Source organism: Mesoplodon mirus, assembly GCF_964341445.2.
Source record: "Mesoplodon mirus genome assembly, chromosome: 4".
Classification (NCBI taxonomy): Eukaryota; Metazoa; Chordata; class Mammalia; order Artiodactyla; family Ziphiidae; genus Mesoplodon; species Mesoplodon mirus.
Window position 1 is genome coordinate 146,631,752 of NC_138979.1, and position 17,915 is coordinate 146,649,666.

The following is a 17,915-nucleotide window of genomic DNA, read 5'->3' on the forward strand; positions in this document are numbered from 1 at the left end:
GTGGAGCAGGAAGTGTTTTCAGGGTGCCAGAGGCCTATTTGAATGTTTGGATTTTGGTTTCCCCGTCCATGGTGGGATGCCCTCATTGTTTTCCTCTTGTCTCAGAAAAGTCACTGGGTTGAGAGGATTGACTGCTGGGTGAATTTCCAGGAGCCACTCCAAGAAGTGCCCTATTAGAACATCCTTTGGGGACCAAGCGTGTGGGAAGGGCTGTCCCTCCACTGGACTCTTACTGAGAAACGCCCTTTCCGTTTCCTGATGGAGAGGATGTTGAAACTTACGGGGAAAACACATTCCGTTACAGATGTTTCTCCTACAACCTTTAGACTGCAACCCATCATTTTTTAAAGCTCCAAATAGAATTTGGCATCTGGTGTTCTTGAAATGAAACCAGACATGAGGAATGTGAGATGGGAGAGAGATGGCCAAGGAAAGAAGCAAAGCAATTTTTTCCCTTCACATTCTTCTTGATAAGAGAATTCGGGTTAACATGAACATGTTGAAACCCAAGTCATATGTCAGGGCCCTCTGCAAAATGGGAGGGAAACTGCAGCTCTGAAAACAATAGGTTCGCTAATGAAAACTGAGGGTTCTCTTAACCTTTCTCTTTAAAATTGCACTTGTGGCATTTTTTTTCTTGCCCTTCTTTTTATGTCTGTGACATTGTTTCAGAAATTCCAGAGACCATTTATAATAAACAATGACACTCTTTGAGTGGTAGAATGATAACTGGAGAATTAAATGCGAAATACTGTCTTGATTAAAATAATAGACGCGGAGCTCGACATACATGGTGCCCACTGTGTTTCGTGTGTCCATGCAGGAATTCTCAACTGTTTAACCAAGTTGGTGGCAGGAAGGGACTCACCGTCTCCTTCTTTCCCTTCCTTCAGCATCTAAGCTGTTGTTTCCCCTGTAACCACTTTGGTTAGAGGAAGACCTTGGTAACTTAGCCAGTGAGTGTAACCCTCAGCCATCTTATAAATGTGTGCCATAAGTCCCTGATGAGCCAGTGAGACTGATGTATGTATGTATCAGTGCAAATCTATTTTGTCAACACGACCTTCCAGTTTCCCCCATATGTTAGGTACTGCTTATGTGTAGCTTTGTGGAAAGCAAACTTTCCATATTACGTATGTATTGTGACTTGGCATTATCAAAGGAAAAGTATTAAAGGGGGTTTTCTTGTGGACTGTTTTTGTTCTCTAGTTTGTGTTTTTTTTTTTTTTTTTTTTTTTTTTTACTCATCATAATCGTAAACAACATTCCCGCAAATTTGGTCCTCATTTTTTGACTGTTATCACATTGAGACTCTTGTTTGTTTTGGTAAAGGGCAATACAAATGACTCTGACTTCGAGCTAGGCCACAGATGGATTAAATTTCTGATTCTTTGCTAAGCAAAATGCACCTGCTCCAGAATCTTAAGTAGCTTTTTAATTGCTTCCTTGTGCACGGCATAGCAATAGTCATCGGTAATGCTATAGGTGGATTGCAGTTTGGGTGTCCCAGAAGCACCTTCTCCCCTCTGCAGCAGGGCCAGAAGCTGAGATGAGAAGATGTGTTCTGGTTGAGGGCCCAGCTGTCCTGGTGGAATTAGTCCTTTCCCTCAGGCCGATCTGATTGAAAAGGGAGCCAAGATGTGGAAACGTTGGCTGCTGGTTTCAGTAACTACACATTTCCTCTTCAGTGGCCGAAAGGACCGACTTCACTGCTCCCTAAATGTCCCCACTAGGTGTGACCTCCCTAATCTGTGAGTTTTCTTCACCTATTTCTCTAGCACCTAGCACTGAGTGGCCTATTGAGGCTCAGGTATGATAGCTGAGTAAGTGAATACATCTTGGGCGAAGTGTTCACTGAATGTAAGGAGTGGGGAAAATGTCTAAAAGATTCTATCAGTGGATTTGTTTCCAGTGGAGTTTACTTGAGGATGGGTGGAAAAACCAAGTACTAGCCAGTTCGGCCAGAGAGAAATTTCTCACTGTAGGGAAGCTGCAGATACCTCCAGGATGAAGTCTGTTTGTGAGGCTACTGTCAGCATCAGAAATCTTGACAAGTGGCTAAAGAGCACTTGGCAATCTGATTGCCTTCAAATGTTTTGGCGGTTGTGAAAAACAGATCTGCAGGCAACTGTGGGAAGAACACCGAGTCGCACCACCCTGAAGTTCAGAGATGAGACCATCTGTTCCCTTAGGCATTTGTGCTTTTGCATTCAACAGACATTTATTGCAAATATACTGTGTGCCAGGCACTGAATGAAACTTGGCCCCTGCCTTTAGGATCTCATAGTTTAGTGGGGGAAACAGACATGAATTTTAAAAAAAACCCCAAACCAAAAAAAGACTCAACTATGTATATGGTGCCGGAGGTGTGGAAAGAAATGTGTGACCATCTCTGGGACATTTAAGGGTGATAAAAGCAGCAGTATTGGAGTGGGGTCTTGACTGGTAAGTGGAAGACAGTCAGGTAAAGATGGAAAGGAGCACCTAGGCTGAGGGGACTGCAGAGGGATGGGCTCAGAGGTGCAACTACTGCTGCGGGCATGTGTGTATGGGGCGGGCACAGGGGTGCACAGCATTTAGGGTGTGGGAGAAGAGGGTAGAAAATAAAGGAGGGTCTTTATTTGGTCCAGGCTGGGAAGTTGGACCATATCCAGGAGACACTGCAGAGCCGAGTGACACAGTCGGATTTATGACGTGCTGAGAATAAATCCCAGATTCCTCACTCCGGTGTACAAGGCCCTGGGGTCTGGGCCCCTGCCCCCTGCAACCTCATCTCTCTTAACAACACTCCCGTTACTCGCTGTGCTCCAGCCCCACTAGTCTTTCTCCCCGACTCAAGTGTGCTGAGGTCCCCACCTGCCCTGGGCTTCTGCACACACTCCTGCTGCCTGGAGTCCTCTTCCCTGACATTCTGCAGAGCTGGTCCCATTTATGCATCAATCCTCACTTTAAATGCCCCCTCTCAGATCACACTATCTAAAGTAGCTGTCCCCTCCCACCAGTACCATCACCACCATTTTCTTTCATTTTCTTCTTGCATGCACCCTGTAACACTAACTAAAATCAGTAATTATGTTATAGTTTACTTGATTCTTTTACCTGCCTTTTTCAAATCAAATAAGCTCCCTAAAGACACATTCTCTTATTTTCAGCCTTTTCTCTTTAGTACCTAGCACAGTGTTTGGCACCTGATTGATACTTGATAAACATGGGACACAATGAATTAAATGGATAAATGTGATGGATTTGGGCAGCTGTTGGCAGCCTTCAGCCCGCGGGCCCACGTCGGCACACCACCTATTCTTGTATGTTCCATGAGCTAAGAATGGTTTCCACATTTTTAAATGGTTTAAAATAAATATTTGTGACATGAGAAAGTTATATAAAATTCAACTTTAGTGTCCACAAATAAAGTTTTATTGGCACACAGGCACACACCCTTGTTCACAGATGTCTGTGGCTGCTTTCATGATGTGGCAGGCTTGAGCAGTTGTGATAGAGGCTTAATGGCCTACAAAGCCTGAGATATTTACTATCTGGCCCTTTTCAGCAAAGCTTTGTCCACCCCTAGACTGGGGTCAGGAAGAGGAGTTAAGAAGCTGTTGTAGTCATTCACATGAGAGATGAAAGGAGGCTGAACTAAGCAAGCAGGTTCTCTGACCTCTGCAAACCCCACTCCCAACAATTAGGCTGTTCTGAATAAACATCTCTTTGCCTTCACCAGCAAATCAAGTCTCTCTCAAATTACTCTTCCTAATTGCCCCACTCCCTGCCAAGTCTCCTCTTAAATCTCATGTGTCAAATGGGGATGATGGAAAGAAGTGATGGGTGTGAATGTGCTTCTAGAATCTTGTACACAGGCAGTTGTTGGGATCACTCATTAGTGAAGTGATAGTAGAGCAGTTAAGAGAGCTGGCCAGAAATGCCTACTGCCACTAAGGGGTCAAGTGGGATGATTACTTTTGCTTCCTGTTTTGGTCTATATCTAGGAAACTAGGCTCTGAACAGTGGAGCTCCAAGCAAGTGCATTAAAAATGGTTGCTTGTTGGATGGAAATCTCAGAGTTTTGCCGTCATCTACAGTTTAAGGATGGGCTTAGTGGAGGACCTTGTATTTGGGGTTCCACAGAGGAGCCAGAATAAAAACTTGGTCTTTGGGATTTACTGAGGCTTTTAAACACAAGTCACCTATCAAAGGCAATATTTGTCCTTATTAAAATGATTTCAGTTAGGTCCTTAAATGTAATAGGCTCTATATCTTATTACCCATCTTAGAAATTAGCCAAGACCCCTTAGTATTCTTCTGTTTATAGAACTGTTGGCATATTTTTAAGACTTGAAAAGTGCTTTGGACTAATTTTTCTTAGATCTTAATGTCTCCTCTGAGCCCCTCTTCTATACCGCCAGAACGTAGTATAACTTGTGTTTAAGCGAAACAACTTGTAAAATGCAAAAGTAAAGTAATTACTCTCTTTATTAGTTTCTCAAATACATTGATTGCCCTCCTATATGTGTGAGGCACTGTGCAACACATGCCGTGGGCACTTTTCCCTATGGAGTTGACTCTTCAATGGGGGAAGAAAGACCCAGACCACAGATTACCGTACCTGTTGGCTGTGCATTGTAGACGGTCTCAAAATGCTAACAGGCCCAGATCATGTTCAGATGGGTGGGTAGGTTAGCAAGACTGTCTGCCAATGAACTTGAAGGCTGAGCATGGACCGTCCGTGAGCTGGCCTTCGCCTGCCTTGTTTCCTTGACCTCATCTCCGAGCAGCCTGAGCACTGCCTCCCCTGCCCCCTTCCACACACTTGCGCGTGCAATCGGACCTTGACAGTAGCCTCTGAACAGTCTCTCTTCAGTTGACGGAACAGCAGTGGTAGGGTATGTGGGACACCTGAGTGGGATGTGGTTCCTGCCCTGAGGACACACACCGGAGACAAACATGAACAGTTATAGTTTAATGAGATAAGTCTTATCTCCCATCTCCTGGTGTACATCAGTGCCATTGCTGCCTACCTGCTGGTTAACAAAGTGCAAGAATTGTACACTTAGAGAAAGCCTTATAGCAATTTGACATTACTGAGATATTTGTACTGTATTTTACAAAAATACGTTTGTAGCAGATTGGTGGGAAAACCGTCCTTCACCACAGATAGTTTGAGAAGCTGGTGTGTAGATCACCATAACTTAGAAGTTTTTGATAGGAACAGTTTTGCATACACATTTCCCCCTTCTCTGTCACATAAACAAATAATCATATAAAGTGTTTTTTAAAAATCTTACCTCATTTTATTAATTGTGAAAGTAGTATTGTGAGAACAACTTGGAAAATACAAGAGTTTTGGGGTTTTTTAAAAGTAATCCATACAGCTGACACGAGCTAAATGATGCTCATATTTTAGTGTATTTCTCTTGTCCTTCTTTTCTGCCCATGTATCAATATATACATTTTTTCGTACATAAATGGGACATTGTGTACCTATTTTTTATTTCATATATCATAAGTATTTGCATGTCATTAAATATTCTTTTTAATTTTTTTTATTAAGTTATAGTTGATTTACCATATTATATTAGTTTCAGGTGTATAACATAGTGATTCAGAATTTTTGAAGATTATATTCCATTTACAGTTTTGTTTGTTTGTTTGTTTGTTTGTTTTGCGGTACGCGGGCCTCTCACTGTTGTGGCCTCTCTCGTTGCAGAGCACAGGCTCCGGACGCACAGGCCCAGCGGCCATGGCTCACGCATTTATAGTTTTTATAAAATACTGGCTATATTCCCTGTGCTGTACGATATATCCTTGTATTAAATATTCTTTTTCAAAGGATTGCATGGTGGTCTATCATCTAGTTGTACCATAATTTATTTACCCTTTTCATATAGTTCTCTATTACTAACATCTATTTTATGCCCTTGTTTATTTGCTCTTATAGCTTTGTTCTTGCATCCCTTGTTTCAAAGCTCTTATAGCTTTGAAAATTTTTATAAAAACACCTTTGATAGTGTCTCTGAATATATCCGTGGAATATATTTCCAGAAGTTGAAATTCTAGGTCAAAGTTGTGACTATTTTAAGGCCTTAATAAATTGCCCTTCAGAAATGTTGAACCAAATTTCATCTACCACCAGCAGATGAGGCTTACTGCATTGAGTACTCTCAGCATTGGCACTGTCAGGGTGGGGACACTGTTGACAAAGATAAGGGCAGAAGAAATGAGTGGACCACCTGGATGGAAGATGATGGGAGTGCAAGATATTTATGGGTCATGGAAAACGGTCTGTTGGCTAAGTGTAGGATACTTTTAAGGAAATAGAGAAGACAGAAACAGTGAGTTTGAATTGGATTGGACGGCACACTGAAAGCCAATTTAGAATGGTGTTGGAGAACCACTGGTAGGTTTTAAGTAGGGAGATGAGACCCTCCAGGGCTCAGCTACGGGAAGATGTTATACAGCACCACCCGCACCGTACCACCCCTCACTCCCCGTGTACTCCATGCCCCTTCCCAGCTCATGCCTTTGTTTGCACTGGTCCCTCTGCCTAAGTGCCCTGCTTTCTAACATCTGTCAAAATTCCACACAAGCGTCAGGGACCAGATTCTTCCCTACATAGTTCCTGCTTGATTACATAGCACTTAACTGTATAACATGTCATATTACTTTTGTAATAATTATTTGGTGCACTACTCTCTCCCCCTAGATTATAAGCTCCTGGTGACCCACTCCTTTCTGTATCCTTAGGTATCTGCTATCATGCCTGGCATATAGTAGATATTAATACACATTTACCAAAGGAATCCCAGGTACTGCATATGTCTCATATGACCTTGCATAAGTACTCCCTAGGTCAGGAGATGTATGCTTCAACAGAATGGGATATTGGTATCTCGGCTAAGTCTTTATTCCAGAGTCAGTTAGGTCATCACAGAGGGCTCCATGACCGATACCTTGCTCTTAGCCTCTTTTCTCCCTTCCCAACTCAGGACTTCCAGTTGCTGGCTTTCGGAGGCCACTATCCCTTAAAGTGAGTGGAGAGCTTGTCTCTAGAAGTGTTTGCAAAACATAGTTGTTTATGAGAATTTTTACCCGAGTTTGCATCATTAAACAATCAAGAAACTGGTGACAGATTTTGGAATTGGATTCTCTGATTTGGAAGAGATGCTGAAAGTCCATAAGTTGGATTTTACTTATAAAAAACTTAAGAACAAGAACAAAGTTCAACGAAGACATCCATTTCCTCACTATGCAGAATTAACCATTGTTAAATGTTGGCACATTTGCTTCTGGTCTCTCTTCTGTGTGTATACTTTTATTTTTAAATGCATAAATGATGTATGGATACATTGTTCTTTAAAAATTTAAATCGTACAGATAAAGCTTAAAGACCCCTTGACTTTCATCCCCATGCCCCATAGTCTAAAATTTTTTTGAAGTAAAGTCCTTTGTTTAAATGAGACTTTATGTAAAAGTTTGCTGTTAAATATGTGAGTATCCCATGTACATGTGTCCCATGTACTGTCATGTGCTGGGGGCACAGCAATGAGCAATATATGCAAGGCCCCTGCCCCCATGAAATAATCACAGTGGATAATTTGAAATAGTGGTACTTGCCCTGAAGAACTTCAAACAGGGTAAAGGGATAGAGAGTGACTGGAGCATGGAACAGGACCGGGGCAGATACAGTGGTTAAGGATGGCTTTCTGAGAAAGTGAAATTCGTGCTGAGGCCTTAATGATGAAAAGAACCAGCCGTGCACAGATGTGGCCAGAACACGCCAGTCAAGGACATGGCTGATGCAAAGGCCCTGAGGCAGGACCCAGCATGGCCAGTGTAGTTGAAGTGCAGTGACCCATATGAAGAAAGCTACAGGGTGAGGTGGGGAGGCAGGCAGGAGCCAGACTGTGATGCCCTTGGAGGCTGTTGCGTGGCCTTTGCATGTTCTTATAATTGCAGTGAGTAGCCTCAGGACGTTTTTATAAAATAAGATTGATACCTAATATATCAGTATCCAAAAAAGGATAAAAGCAGAGCTGCTGGAATTGAAGCTGGAGTGAGAAGCTCAAGTCAACACTTGCTGAAAATCTCTACTCTCTCTCCCGTCTCCCATCTAAGAGTTGGGGTACCTTACACACCTTAGGCATTTCTAACAGCTAACTTTAGTCTGAAGACAATGGAGCCAGGGACTCCTCACCTGCATCCTATCCCAATCATAGACATTAGAAAATTCTTCCTTATGTCTCCTTACAGCTATACCCATTGTTTTGTTTTTTAATAAATTTATTTATTTAATTTATGGCTGCATTGGGTCTTCGTTGCTGCGTGCGGGCTTTCTCTAGTTGCAGAGAGTGGAGGCTACTCTTCGTTGCGGTGTGCGGGCTTCTCATTGCAGTGGCTTCTCTTGTTGCGGAGCATGGGCTCTAGGTGCACGGGCTTCAGTAGTTGTGGCACGCGGGCTCTAGAGTGCAGGCTCAGTAGTCGTGGCACACGGGCTTAGTTGCTCCACGGCATGTGGGATCTTCCCGGACCAGAGCTCGAACCGCTGTCCCCTGCATTGGCAGTCGGATTCTTAACCACTGCACTACCAGGGAAGCCCTACCCATTGGTTTAAAATTCATCCTGGGGGGTGACACAGCTCTGACCCTGTTTCTATGGAGTCGCCCATAGAAATCAGTTCGAGGATAATTGCGGGCCTCTGCCTCCCCCTCAGGTCTTCTCTTCTGTCTCAGGAAGTGCCTGCTGTAGTGTTAGCCCTGTGTCTCAGCACGTGCTGTGTTTGTCAGGACGGGAACATTAATACATTGTCTGATCATCTGTTGTGCACTCTCTGTGGTGCTCAGCGGTCACTGTAACTTCTCCATCAAAGTCATGTGCCCACAGCTCTAAAGAATAAGAGTAGTCAAGACCCAACCACATCTGCTTTCTCTAATTTATTTTATTTTTTTTTTTTTAAAGAGAGAAGTGTAGGGGAGGCTTTTAAGTGTGACTGCCAGTTTCTGTGGGATAAATCCAGACTCCTCAGCCTGGGTTGCAGCTTCTCCACACCAGCCCTCCTCTCTACGCTGACTCCCCCTGGCTCCTCCCTGGAATTCACGCCCTTGTTCCTGCCATCTTCCTGGCACAGATGTGGCTCTCCTCCTCTGCCCTTCCAGCTCACCAAGGGCCAACTCATAATCCACCTTTCTTTTTCCTTTCAATCCCATCTCTTTTTAAAAATTGACAATCTACAGAAGTTATACAGGAATATGCTCTCATCATAATGTATGTGTATGTATATATATATATATATATATATATATATATATATATATCATAAAAAGTGTGTTTCCTTTCTTGCCTTTTCCCCAACCCCTTCCTCTCTCAGAGTTAGGAAATTGCTGTGTATCTTTCTAAGCCTTTTGCTATGCAGTCCCATGTAAATTATTTAGGTTTTTGTGTAAGATTGTTTTTAAAAGACATTATGGCACATGTTATACACATTATTCTTTGAGTTGCTTTTTTCACTTGACAGATAACTTAGAAATTTTTCTAAGACAATACATGCAGTTGTAACTTAAAAAAAACTATGCAGTCATTAAAAATGTATTTTTATGGTAAAAATTCAAATTCAAAAGGGTATAAAGTGAAAAGGAGTAGTTCTCCCATCCCCTCCTTTTGGAGGTTACTGCCGATAACACTTCCTGACATATGTTCATAAATGCTTTAAAACATGTAATCCTGTAGTATATAGTATACATATCACATAGTATCTTGAACATTTTTCCATATCTACATACATAGATGCCTCGTTCTTTTTAGTGAGTGTGTAATGTTCCATTATGTGAATATACTATCATTTATTTAACCACCTCTCTATCAGTGAATTCATTTGATCTTTTCTGTTTGAAAATCTCGGACCCTTCTAGCTCGTGTTAAGTCACTCCTCCTTTGTTATGAATTTATTCAACACAATCAACATTAACTGAGTGTCTTCTGACTTCCTGGTGCTGTGCGGGGCACTAGGGCCACCAAGTTGCTTGATACACGGCCCCTTCCCCCTGCTTTGAGTTATGCCAGTCTAATAGGAAGACACATTCCTAAGGAACTTCGACTGTGACATGAGCTAGAATGGATAGATATGTCTTAGCATACATATTATTAATTCTGCTTGGGGAAAGTAAAGGAGAAATTGCAATCAAACCCTAGAGGATAAGTAAGAGATCCTCTAGGTGGCAAGGAAGAGAAGGTCATTCTTTTTTTTTTTTTTTTTTTTTTTTTTTTTGCGGTACGCGGGCCTCTCACCGTCGTGGCCTCTCCCGTTGCGGAGCACAGGTTCCGGACACGCAGGCTCAGCGGCCATGGCTCACGGGCCCAGCCACTCCGCGGCATGTGGGATCTTCCCGGACCAGGGCACGAACCTGTGTCCGCTGCATCGGCAGGCGGACTCTCAACCACTGCGCCACCAGGGAAGCCCGAGAAGGTCATTCTTGCAGGAGAGTAACAAGAACAATCTGGGTTGGCAAGAAAGAGCACATGATGTGCAGAGAATAGCCCGGAGCCCAATGGGATTGGAGCGTTTGCCATGGCGTGAGGTGGCTGGAGTGTTACTGCTTGCTCAGCAGTGGGTCATAGGAAACACTGAACAAGTGCCTAGATGGGCATGTGCTCTCTGCCCAGGTGGACCCCAGCCTCTCGGGCTTGTCCCTTATGCCCTTCAGACGTTGCCTCCAGGTGTTGGCTCCACTGACATTGCCTCTGGCTCACCAGGCTCTTTCTTGAATTGGTCTGACTTGAAAACTATATATATCTTATCCATTTTTGTATTCTTAACATGTCATGTCCTCTTTTCGCAGAGTTTAATCGGTCAAGAAATAGAACAGAATTCAGCCATGGCCCCGAGGAAGAGAGGTGGACGGGGGATTTCATTCATCTTCTGCTGTTTCCGAAATAATGATCACCCAGAAATCACGTATCGGCTGCGAAATGATAGCAACTTTGCGCTTCAGACCATGGAGCCAGCGTTACCCATGCCCCCTGTGGAGGAGCTGGATGTCATGTTCAGTGAACTCGTGGTGAGTCTCAGACTTCCATCCCAGGGGTCATCGGGGCTATCCAGGACGGAGGGGAGAGGATGTGGACAGTTGGGTTAGACACAGGCTTGCCTTTCTTCAGTGAAATGGCCCCCATCCGTCCCTTTGATCTGCACCCGCAACTGTCAGCACTGAGCCTGTGGAGAAGGAGAAAGGAAAGGGTAGCATCACTACATCAGAGGGCTTTGCTGGTGCTTTAAGTGGAGGGACTTAGACCTTTAGGTCTTCAGATATGTGGCACGACTGCGTCCTGAGTTGCCCTTTCTAATTCCTCCCCATCCCAACCTGAGATGCTTGTGTGCACAGATATTTCCTTCATCTGCTTCACACCTGCTGGGATTACCCCATGCTTCCCGCCACTCCCAGTGTGTAGTAATGGTGTCTTTTAAAAAATTAGTCATACTATCACTGCTGTCCTTGATCCTTGGATGAAAGACATTATTACTTAAGTAGAGTGTAATTATTTAGCCTAATGATAGGACTGCAATAATAGCTGTTGTGGGAAGCTTCTTATAGATACTATCATATTTTAGACTCCACTCTACTGAAGTGAGGGGATGTATCTAGTGTAGGACCCATTCATCAAGAGATGTAGGTGCTCTCTTCAACTTAGTTTTTCAAGCACCTGCGAAGTAGTATTTCTTTCCATTCTGTGTTCCGGAGGATATTACGGCACAGTCAAGGGCACTGGCACAGGCATTAGGAAGACCTTGGTTCAAATTACTGCTCTGACTTTATTATTTGTATCAGTATGGAAACAGCATATGACTTTTCCGAGCCTACATTCTGGAAAGCAGAAGGAAAAAAAAAAAACACCTCCTCCTAGGTTTGATGTAATGTCTAAATGAGAATAATGCAGAGTGGGAATGGCACAAAGCCTGCGCCTTCTTAGGGGTTCAGTAGACGTTACACGAGGACTCTATCGTCCCTTGATCACCACTGGCATTTTGTAATGGAGTTAGTTCTAATCAGACCATTTATATTGTTCAACAGATACTAGAGACTGCTATCATTTTACATGAATCTTAGGTCAAAAAAGTAATGTAGGCTGTGTCACTGCCTTCAAGGGCTAATAACTGAACTGATCGTCACTCCAGCTTTGATGGACCAGGATTCACCTCTAAGCTTCTCTTACGAGATAAACCAAGAAGAGAGAGTACTATGAAGCTGATGCTTGAGTTCTGGCCTCCTGAGTGGATTAATGGGCTGATTCCCAACCAAAATCAGTGGGGAAAAGAGATGACTCCTGGCAGCATGTTTACACTTGATGACGTTGAATATTTTCAGTGTTTCAGGAATCTCTCTCTTCCCTCTCCCATTCCCACTGCATGCAGAACTCTGTTGTAGATGCTAGCGAGGAGATTCAAAACGGAAAACTAGAACCTGCTCCCAAAGAGCTGACAGTTTCAGGAGTATAACAAGAGCTATAATGCCACCAAAGGAAGAAGCACACACACCTCTGTGTAAATGTGTTTTGGGGTGTAGGACACAATGATGAGGAGGGTGGTCAGGGAAGGCTTTCTGGAGGAGGTGAGTTGTGAGGAGGGATAGAAAGTGAGAAGAGAAGTGGAGGGGATCATTGTTCATGGCCGTCTCGGTCATCTGCAGCTAGTTTATCCTGTGATAGCAAAATCTCAGTGGTTACAACAGCAGAGGCTTATCTCTTGCTGATGCTGCATGTCCAGTGTGAGTCAGCTGTGCTTCTGCTCTGTGCCCTATTCTGCTCAAGACCAAGACCCAGGCCTCATGGAATAGGAAAGAGAGACATGGTGAACTGCTAACAGGCTCTAAGCTTATGCTTGGAAATGACACGTGTCACTTTAGCCCACATTTCTCTGGCCAATGCACATCACGCAGGGTAAGGACATATCATCCTTCTGTAGAGACTGGCACCACGAGTCACATGGCCAAGCCTGAGGTGATTGGGATGGGTGGAGGACACCGTCCTTTCCCAGGGATGGGCAGTGAATCATGTATCAGGATGGCTGTCAAGAAAGGCAGTAATGATGCACTGATGTGCTTGGTGTTATTGCCCAGTTAAAGTATTTTAAAACCAAAAGTCAACCTAAGGAGACAGATATTGCTGATAGATGAAGGCCTCCTCAGTGGTAGTGGAGCTGGTGGGCAGAGAGAGTACCACTCAAAGCATCCACCTCCATTGTCCTTTCAATTGTATTCTCTCAGCCTCCCCAAATGAGACCCAAGCCAGAGCCTTTGTGGTGGCAGCTCCATGTACATCTTGAAGACAGCTCACTGTTCTGTATTCATAAAGGAGAAAATTCCACTCTCTGCCCTATTGATGTCTTTATTCTGTGTGAAAATTGCCTACAGCTGTTAGTTGCTAAAAAGCCAATGCCAAACCAGAGCTTTAAGCCAAAACCATTGGAAAACAAATTATCTTGAGGTTTGTATCTGTCCTGGTGAGTGACGGCTAGATTTTTGTCTACTCTTGACTTCAGGGACTTAGACCACGGATCCACCCAACTGCCAAGGGTGTCCTGGGACAAAGGAGGTGGGCTCAAAGCCACTGGGAACCTCTGCCCTGGGTTCTCTTGACTAGTCGAGGGAGCAGTTCTGCTTGTGCTCATGCATAGGAGAGGGAGGCCACGTGGCCTCTGGAGTCAGAGCACGCTGCAACCTAGGGTAACTTCCTCTGAAATGGTTTCTATTGGAATTTGAGTTTATTTCCTCACCTACAAAATGGGAATAATGCCATCTCTCTGCTAGGGTTGGTGTGAAGATTAAAGAAGACAGCTTCTTTTAAAAGGCTGGCACCTAGTCATGGGTGCTTTATACCCCACATCCTAGTACAACGAGAAGGATAGGAGATAGTTCAGGTATTTTCTGGACACAACACCCTGGGCAAATGTCTCAGGCTTTTCCTTTTCTTGAAAGCTGATCTGCCTGCTGTGAGCACGCCAGTGTGGGTCCTAACTTGCAGACCATTCCGCCTCTATCTGGTGGAAAGCATCTCATCAGAGCCGGTTGTTATAAACTAGTTTCCTTTGTCTCTTCTCATGAGTCACTCATTTTGATGTATTTAAAAGTGTTACCAAATAGTTTGGTTTCAGAATTACTTACTGCACCCTTATCATCTCATAAATAAAGCAGGCGTGGGTGAGAGGTCAGCTGTGTGAATCTTTAAAGAATGGGGGCCCTGAGCAGTGCCTCCTACGCTAACAGTCTCCCTGCCACAGGTGGGGCAGTCCGGAGCAGTCCAACCTCAGGATGTAGTGATTTCTGGAGGTCCCAGACCCACACTCTGCCCCATACCACCCCCCACCCCCCGCTTTGTTTTTAGTAACAGCTTTGTAGAGTTACAATTCGCATACCCTATAATTCACCTGTGTAAAGTGTACAGTTCACTGGTTTTTGGTATATTCACAGAGTAGTGCCCCCATCACTACAATACATTTTAGAACATTTTCATCACCCCCAAAAGCAACTCCCTTACCCATTAGCCACCACTTGCCACTTCTCCTCAACCCTACCATCCCCGGCAGCCACTAATCTAGTCTCCGTTTTTGTGAGTTTGCCCATTCTGGTCATTTCATATAAATGGAATCATATAATATGTGGTCCTTTGTCACTGCCTCCTTTCAGTTAGTGTAATCTTTTCAAGGTTTTTCCAAGTTGTAGTATGTATCAGTACTTCATTTCTTGTTATTGTTGAATAAATTCCGTTGTATGGACATACCACATTTTGTTTATCCACTCATTGCTGATGGACAGTTGGGTTGTTGCCAGTCTTTAGCTATTATGAGTTTTGCTGCTCTAAATGTTCATATACAAGTTTTTTTGTGTGGAAATATGGTTTCAGTTCTCATGCGTATATACCTGAGAGCGGGATTTCTGGGTCATATGTAACACTGTATATAACTTTTGAGGAACTTCCAGACTGTTTTCCAAAGTGGCTGCACTGCACCATCTTACATTTCCACCAGCAGTGTATGAGAGTTCCAATTTTTTCACATCTTTGCCAACTCTTGTTAGTTTCCACTCCCTACCGGTCGACCAGCTACTTTTTTTTTTTTTTTTTTTTTTTTTTTTTTTTGCGGTATGCGGGCCTCTCACTGTTGTGGCCTCCCCCGCTGCGGAGCACAGGCTCCGGACGCGCAGGCCCAGCGGCCATGGCTCACGGGCCCAGCCGCTCCGCGGCATATGGGATCCTCCCAGACCGGGGCACGAACCCGTATCCCCTGCATCGGCAGGCGGACTCCCAACCACTGCGCCACCAGGGAGGCCCCCAGCTACTTTTAAAGAGGTTCTATACCTCCTGGAGAACTGAGGATGTGTAACTTGGGAACATGTGGTGTGTGTGTGTGTGTGTGTGTGTGTGTGTGTGTGTGTGTGTGTGTGTGTGTGTGTGTGTGTGTGTGTGTGTGTGTGTGTGTGTGTGTGTGTGTGTGTGTGTGTGTGTGTGTGTGTGTGTGTGAGAGAGAGAGAGAGAGAGAGAGAGAGAGAGAGAGAATTGCCAAATAGAAATAGTCTTCTTGCCAACAATTTTTAAATGATTTGGGATATTTAAAAATATTGAGCATTAGTGTGATGTCTGCATATATTTTATGCCTTTGAGCATCAATCCTTTTTCTGTATTACCTCCTCCTCCTCCTCCTCTCTCCACTTCCGCTTTGTCCTTTGCCTCAGCCACAAATCAAGAATGTAACCAATCTGAGATTCAGCATTTTTCCCGGAAAATAGCTGAAGTCTTGTCTTTTCTACAGCGTTTTTAGGTCTTAGATTATCTCCACCAACATATTTGAAGAGTGCTGGGGATGATAGCTCTGTGCACTGTCCTTGTTCAAGTAACTTCTTCCATCTTTTTTTTTTTTTGCGGTACACGGGCCCCTCCCGTTGCGGAGCACAGGCTCCGGACACGCAGGCTCAGCGGCCATGGCTCACGGGCCCAGCCGCTCCGCGGCATGTGGGATCTTCCCGGACCGGGGCACGAACCTGTGTGCCCTGCATCAGCAGGCTGACTCTCAACCACTGTGCCACTAGGGAAGTCCACTTCTTCCATCTTAACATTAGCAGTGGAAGATTTCCTTGGGAAAAAACAGAAGAATGTGTTATTAATTGACAGATCCATTCTTTTGATGTATGTGTGTGTGTTAAGTGCCTGCTCTGTGCCAGGCCCTGAGGCAGCTGGTCCTTAATGACTTTGTCGAGCGGAAGGTCTAGCAGGGGAAACAGGCAACAAAACAGGCACTCTTATCCACTGTGACCGAGGGCTGTGCGAGGGGCCGCTCCAGCAGTACATTTTCCTGGGGAAGAGCCTTTATTCCCCTCTTTTTTCACAAGGTGAGACTTGATTCCCAGGTTCTATTTCCACCACTCTTGCCAGGAAGTAATATTCTCAGCTTCTCTTCCAACTCCTCTTTGGAATATGCATAGCTTAGTCTCTCTTCCTTTCTCTAATTCTCTGCAAATCAGCCTGCCTTCAGAAAGCATACATTCTGTGACCCTTGGTGCTATAAATTTCATAGGTTTGAACCCCCTTGGGGAGTTTGCAATTGTCCAGCTGTCTGAATGATGGGTGGCTAAGTGTCTAATTCAGCACTAAAATCTCAACAAGCCCACTTGTCTACAGATGAAAGTTGGGTTTTCCAACCCAGCTTTCAGGAGTGAAAAGGAAGGTATTTCGATCTCCATTTGCTTGATTTCTTAACCTAGCTGTCATTTAATTCCATCCTTGTTGGGGAAGGAGGATGCTGTTTACTCACACCTACCCCCAAGCCTCATAGGTACCTAGTGTGGAAGGATCTTGGAAGCCTTCCTGGAGGAAGTGATATTAAATGTAAGACATGAAAAACTAGAAGGAATTATCCAGGTGAAAAGGAGAGAAAAGAGTGTTACAGACAGTGAAAACAGCATGTATGGGACTGGGAGGTGAGAGAGAAAATGTGGAAGGCTCAAGGAACTGAAAGTTCAGTGTAGATGGAGTGTGAAATAGGAGCTGAGTGGATTGGGGTTCTGAGAGCCAGAAAAAGGGGATGGGGATGGTTGTGTTGATTTAATTATATATCTCAGATTCTTATTTGAACCAAAGGACAGTACCTCTGCTTTCTTACAGGTTTTCTCAATGAACTAAATATACCAAAGTACATAAAAATATTTTGCTGTCTGGTTACATTTACAAAAATAACCCTTGCTCATTGCAGTCTCTGTGAGGTATCAGTAAGTTTTAGCAAAAAGTGTCATGTCTCCTTGGGTAGATTCTGAGTATGTTTTCCGTTGAGTCCAGTTGTTGAGGTGAGATGCCTTGTTTCAATGCTTACCTCCTCTGGCTACTTTAATTTTGAAATGGAAAGGAAAGAGAATTTACTAAGAGCTCCCTTCCAATTTTCTATCCAAATACATAGACTCCTGAATATGCCAAGAGTTGATGGGCTAAGGGTATTCTGCAGAATATTTCACAGGAACAGCCATATTGGAACTGGTGTCTCCTCACACACAGGTTCCCTCAGTTCTCTTGCCTTATGAAACATCAGAATGTACAACTGCTTTTCCTGGGTGAGGTTTTAGGTGCGAAACCAGGTTTATGACAAGTATGGTCATTATTTTAGAATTGTACTTGGAATCAGTTTCACAGACTGACCAGAGGAAAACTTTCCTTTCTAATATAGTACATCACTGTGGATTTATAGCTAGTTGGGAATAATAGGCAGTATGGACCCAAGTTTTCCTCAGCCTGAAATGTTACCAATTCCATTTACAGTGTTTCCTGATTAATCTGCCTTCTTTCAAATTCAGTGTTTAGTCTACCATTTATTTGGCCAATGGGTCTAATGTTCTGGGATAATTTGTTATACAGTGCTGTGCCTTCCAGGAAACATAAAATATTTT

The 17,915-nt window shown here is 43.9% G+C and overlaps 1 protein-coding gene across 1 annotated transcript in view; it reads left to right on the plus strand.

Moving 5' to 3' along the window:
- The window catches only part of DAAM1 (dishevelled associated activator of morphogenesis 1), a 176,084-nt gene that overhangs the window by 52,242 nt on the left and 105,927 nt on the right, over positions 1 to 17,915 (plus strand). The window contains exon 2 of the mRNA XM_082617433.1: positions 10,833 to 11,051. Within this exon, the coding sequence (XP_082473559.1) occupies positions 10,869 to 11,051 (183 nt within the window). The 5' untranslated portion in view covers positions 10,833 to 10,868. The remainder of the gene's footprint in view (positions 1 to 10,832; positions 11,052 to 17,915) is intronic.